At 49.6% G+C, this 5,909-nt stretch overlaps 1 protein-coding gene across 1 annotated transcript; it reads left to right on the top strand.

Annotated features, from left to right (window-relative positions):
* Positions 1–3,256: 3,256 nt before the first annotated feature.
* LOC119320011 (NAC transcription factor NAM-B1) lies at positions 3,257–5,586 on the top strand. The gene is made up of 3 exons (XM_037594157.1): positions 3,257–3,720; positions 3,936–4,273; positions 4,383–5,586. Exons 1-3 carry the CDS (start codon positions 3,471–3,473, stop codon positions 5,019–5,021), a joined length of 1,227 nt encoding a protein of 408 aa, XP_037450054.1. The 5' UTR covers positions 3,257–3,470; the 3' UTR covers positions 5,022–5,586.
* The last annotated feature ends 323 nt before the right edge of the window (positions 5,587–5,909 follow it).

Below are 5,909 nucleotides of genomic sequence, written 5' to 3'. Positions count from 1 at the left end.
AGGGTGATCCCGTCTCACCAATGCTTTTCATTCTCACTATGGAGCCACTGCATTGGCTCTTTGAGTGGGCTGCCCGGCGTGGGTTTTTGCAGCCGTTGGTGACAATAGGGTTGAAGAAAAGGATCTCAATCTTTGCGGATGATGTTGTCTTATTTACCAAGCCAGAGCCTATAGATCTTGCTATCTGCAAATGCATTTTTGACTTATTTGGAGAGGCATCGGGCCTACACATTAACATGAGCAAATCGGCCGGGTTGCCGATACGGTGCTCGGAGTAGAGTATTGCCTTGGCGAGTCAGCAGTTGGGATGTCCGGTAGGATCTTTCCCTATGAAATATCTTGGGTTGCCCCTGTCTCTAAGGAAACAATCAGTGGCTCAACTTCAATACCTGGTGGATCAGATGGCAAACTGCTTGCCAAGGTGGAAGGCGGCTCTTATGCCGAAGAGTGGTAGGCTCACTTTGGTGCTTTCGGTCCTGTGTGCGATGCCCATCCATGCGATGATGGCTTTGGACCTTCCTGTCAAAACTCTGACGGCCATGAACAAGATTTGTCGAGGTTTTCTATGGTGCCGGAGAGCGGAGGCTAATGGAGGCAATTGTGCGGTCGCGTGGGAGACCGTGTGTACCCCAAAATGGGCGGGAGGGCTAGGTGTACCTAACTTGAGGTGGATGAACATGGCCATGCAGGCCAAATGGCCATGGTTGCAGAGGACGGACAGCAGTAGACCCTGGAGTGAATTCAACATCAGAGTGCCACCCGAGGTGATGCAAATCTTTCAAGAGGCCACAAGGTGCAGGGCAAACAACGGGCTTAATACCTTATTTTGGGAAGACCGATGGCTGGACGGGATGAGGATTCAGGAGCTTGCACCGGCTATATATGACATGGTGCCACGCCGGATCAGGAAGACATGCGTGCTTGGACAGGTGGGAATGGATGGGTCCTGGGCAGCATGCCTCGGTCCCAACATAAGTATGGTGGTATTGCAACAGTTCCTACAGCTCTGGCTTAGGGTACAGGCTTGGGAACCAGTGGAGAATGTCTCGGACGGGTTAGTTTGGTCTTGGGAGACGACGGGATAGTTCACTGTGAGATCTGCGTACGCAACGAAGTTCTGGGGAAGGGAGGTCATTCCCTCTGCGGAGTTAACTTGGAAATCACGAGCTCCGTCACAATGCAAATTCTTCACGTGGCTGGCACTATGAAACAGATGTTGGACGTCAGACCGACTTGCTAGGAGGGGGCTGCCACATCAGGACAAATGCCCTCTTCGTGATCAAGAGGAGGAAACAATTGACCATGTGTTGCTAACATGCGTCTTCGCTAGAACAATTGGGATGGTGGTTTGTACGGCACTTGGAAAGCCAGAGTGGGCGCCATCTACGCATGATGCTCTCAGGCCATGGTTATGTGGCAAACAAGCGGTCGGAAATGTGGCAAGGAAGGATTTGCACGCTATACTGCTTCTGACGTTGTGGGAGTTGTGGAAGCATAGAAACGCAGTTGTTTTCGACGGTGCTTCTCCATCAACTGGTCAACTTATAAAGAGAATTGAGGCAGAAGGTAGGAGCTGGTCGATGTCAGGACTCTTCAAAGGCAATGTAGAGCCTGTGTTTGCAAGCTTAGCTAGGTGGATGAGTGGGGAACAATAGCCTAGTTAGCATGTGTGGGGTGGAGTTGTACATACGGGTGTGAGGAATCACACCTTTGTAAATGACCGGTGGAGACTTTCTATGTCTTTCCTTCTTTAATACTCCCTCCGTTCCTTTATATAAGGTGTATTTGTTTTTTCAAAAGTCAAACGAGTGCAAGTTTGACCAAGTTTTGAGAAAAATATATGAATATCCACAATATGAAATTTATATCATTTGATCGATCATGAAATGTAGTTTCATATTTTATCTATTAGGTATTGTAGATGTTTCTAGTTTGTTCTATAATCTTGGTCAAACTTTCAAACGGTTGACTTGCACGGAAACCAATACACCTTATATTCTGAAATGCAGGGAGTATATGATATGTACACTCGTGCATATTCGAGAGAAAAATTAATAAGGGATCTTGTTTCAAAGGTCTTGATGCAAGAAATCCAATGATTAAAACATTTTGATATTTGGAGACATGGTTCAAGAGATAAAACATTTTAAATAAAAGAATCTATGAAAAAAGAAAAAAATCTAGGTTGCGACAAGTGTGCGCACAACAACATCCACTTCTCTGAGAAGGTGAGGAGTGACCTTTGTAAGCAGTAACCCTTAAAATAGTGATCTTACGGTATCCAAATTCTGAGCGAACAATTCTTTTTGCGTTCTTGGCCAATTTTGGCCCGATAAGAAATGCTTAGGGCTTTCGTGACGCCCAAGCTTGTTACGATAATCCAATTCGAGAGATTTTCCAACCAATCCAAAAGACCGCGCGCCGGATAAAGAAACATTTTTGAAAATTCCTTCTTCGTGTTGGCTAACTAGAAGCAAGTTGTTACGGCAGGAAAAAAACTAGCATCTAGTTGTTCCCGCACAAAAAAAACTAGCAGCCAGTTGGCTAAGGAACTTTCTAGCACCCAGACAAACATAATCATGATAATGCAGGAATAATGTAAGCATCAATATTAAGTTTAGGACTTGAATTCTGATGGGCTAGGGATACATGTCCTTCTAACCATCCAATTGCTTTTTTTAACGAACTGATTTGTTTTGAATTATTTAAATTGCTTATCACATGTGTCACATGGTTTGACGAACTGGTTGGGTTCACAAGGTGTGTGAAATGAGGTCACGATGTTAAAAGAGGTACCCTTTGATTAGTTGCTTCCCGAGAAACGTGTGTGCCAAAAAAGAGAGCAAGAAAGAGGTCACGATGTTTGGTATCACGAGGCCCACCAGAATATGCTGAGATGGAGCTCAGCACGGGCCAACAAAATACCTAGCCCAGGAAGCTACGAAGCCGGTGCAAACTACCAGGCCTTAAGCCGAAGGATGGGGCAAGGTGAACCGTGTCCGGTCCGGCTCCCCCGCGCCCGCCCGCATAGAAGGAAGTAGCGGAATACTCTTCCGGTCTTCCCATCCCAGAAGAAAAAAAAGGGAGGAAGCGGAATGGGTGGCCGTGGTCGCGCGAGCTTGCGCCGTCCGGTGGCGATCTGACACGCGGTACGAGCGGCGGCCGGCACACGTGTCCAGCGGCGACGGGCCCGCGGCCCCGGGCTAGGTACAAAGGTGCCGTATTTCTCCCCTGCTCTCCTCGCCACGGTTTCACAGCCGCCCCGAAACCACCAGAGCTCCCACAGCAGATCACTCGCCCGCCTCTCCTCTCCTTCCTCCCAACCGTCGCTGTAACAAATCCCACTCCGTTCCTTCCTTCACACTACCTAGAAGCTTTGGCAGTTGAGTTAGGTGCCCACCACAGGGGTGCTCTGGTGGGATCATCTGGTGTGTTTGTTGGTAGCTAGCTAGCTAGGGGAAGAAGATCTGATGAGGTCCATGGGCAGCTCCGACTCATCTTCCGGCTCGGCGCAAAAAGCAACGCGGTATCACCATCAGCATCAGCCGCCGCCTCCGCAGCGGGGCTCGGCGCCGGAGCTCCCGCCGGGCTTCCGGTTCCACCCGACGGACGAGGAGCTGGTGGTGCACTACCTCAAGAAGAAGGCCGACAAGGCGCCGCTCCCCGTCAACATCATCGCCGAGGTGGATCTCTACAAATTCGACCCATGGGAGCTCCCCGGTATGTTATGTCTATCTCGTCGGCCGGCCGTGCTTACTTTATCAAGCGCCGCAAATTTTAGGTGCAATTAAATAATCGAATAATCCATCCATCTCATGCTTATACTCCTGTGCACAAGTAGTATTTTTATATTCTTCCAGTACACATGTGTGTAGATGGTTTATGTATGTGATCCTGTCGTGCTTGTTCATGCGCTCGGGATCCGGATCCATCAGAGAAGGCGACCATCGGGGAGCAGGAGTGGTACTTCTTCAGCCCGCGCGACCGCAAGTACCCCAACGGCGCGCGGCCGAACCGGGCGGCGACGTCGGGGTACTGGAAGGCCACCGGCACGGACAAGCCTATCCTGGCCTCGGGGACGGGGTGCGGCCTGGTCCGGGAGAAGCTCGGCGTCAAGAAGGCGCTCGTGTTCTACCGCGGGAAGCCGCCCAAGGGCCTCAAAACCAACTGGATCATGCACGAGTACCGCCTCACCGACGCATCTGGCTCCACCACCGCCACCAACCGACCGCCGCCGGTGACCGGCGGGAGCAGGGCTGCTGCCTCTCTCAGGGTACGTACACGTGTCGATCGCACGGTCTAGCAGTATTTAATTGCTCTCCAGCTTAATTAGGGTATTGTTGATGGTTGATGAAGTTAATTATGTACCGTCGTCTCATCAGTTGGACGACTGGGTGCTGTGCCGCATCTACAAGAAGATCAACAAGGCCGCGGCCGGCGATCAGCAGAGGAACACGGAGTGCGAGGACTCCGTGGAGGACGCGGTCACCGCGTACCCGCTCTATGCCACGGCGGGCATGACCGGTGCAGGTGCGCATGGCAGCAACTACGCTTCACCTTCACTGCTCCATCATCAGGACAGCCATTTCCTGGACGGCCTGTTCACAGCAGACGACGCCGGCCTCTCGGCGGGCGCCACCTCGCTGAGCCACCTAGCAGCGGCGGCGAGGGCAAGCCCGGCTCCGACCAAACAGTTTCTCGCCCCGTCGTCTTCGACCCCGTTCAACTGGCTCGATGCGTCACCAGTCGGCATCCTCCCACAGGCAAGGAATTTTCCTGGGTTTAACAGGAGCAGAAACGTCGGCAATATGTCGCTGTCATCGACGGCCGACATGGCTGGCGCAGTGGACAACGGTGGAGGCAATGCGGTGAACGCCATGTCTACCTATCTTCCCGTGCAAGACGGGACGTACCATCAGCAGCATGTCATCCTCGGCGCTCCGCTGGTGCCAGAAGCCGCCGCCGCCACCTCTGGATTCCAGCATCCCGTTCAAATATCCGGCGTGAACTGGAATCCCTGATCAAATGATATGAACACCACATACGGGCATGCACGCACGCATGCATAACTTTTGCAAGTCGTACAACATTGCTAGCCAGTAGTTGTTGCAGTTTGTGGTAGTCCCTTTCAGTGAGCACTGAGTAGTTGCATGCACATCACCACTGCATGGATATATATGGCTGCATTGCACCATGGGCACGTACTTGTGCGAACTTGCTAGCCATATATATAGTAGTACAATAGCTAGGAGTATTTTCGAAGTACAAAAAAATCATAACATAGTACTCCATATATATTGTAATAAATATATTTTTTAGATATATATGAGTATGATAATAGCTTCATATGCATATACTATATTGTAGTGCATATAGTAAATATATATGCAGTTGATTACAAACCCCAGTCAGATACAATTTTTGGCCGGGTCTAGCTACTTATCATGTATAAATAGGGGTGTATGTAAATGAGCAACGCATGGTAACTGCATGCACGCGTATCATTGATCTATATGGACGTACATTGTATAACTTTTTTTTTCATGAATAAGATTTGCGAACTAGTATGTCGCAGTGGTTTAGTTATTATGTGAAATGTGTGTTATCTCCTTAATTTCATTTTTGAAAGGAAAACATCATCTTGACAGTTGTCACATGTCCAAGCTGTCCGTGGATGCCTCCCTAATCGCCGCGCTCATGTAAGTTCTATGTTGCCTTGCCACCACACTTAAACTAGGGAAAGATATGTGAACGTAAGACATAAGTACATCTCTATTTCATCCTTTCATTCAGCTTTTAAGAGGTGTGCCACATGATTATACAATGTCTCTTAGTAGTCTATAAACAGTTTTATGTGGGACACGCTGGGATCCCTGTCCTAGCTAGATCAAAAGGCCAGCAGGGGGGTG

Source organism: Triticum dicoccoides, chromosome 6B (assembly GCF_002162155.2).
Source record: "Triticum dicoccoides isolate Atlit2015 ecotype Zavitan chromosome 6B, WEW_v2.0, whole genome shotgun sequence".
NCBI lineage: Eukaryota > Viridiplantae > Streptophyta > Magnoliopsida > Poales > Poaceae > Triticum > Triticum dicoccoides.
Note: the sequence above shows the minus strand (reverse complement) of the source record. Positions and strands in the feature narration are given on the sequence as shown.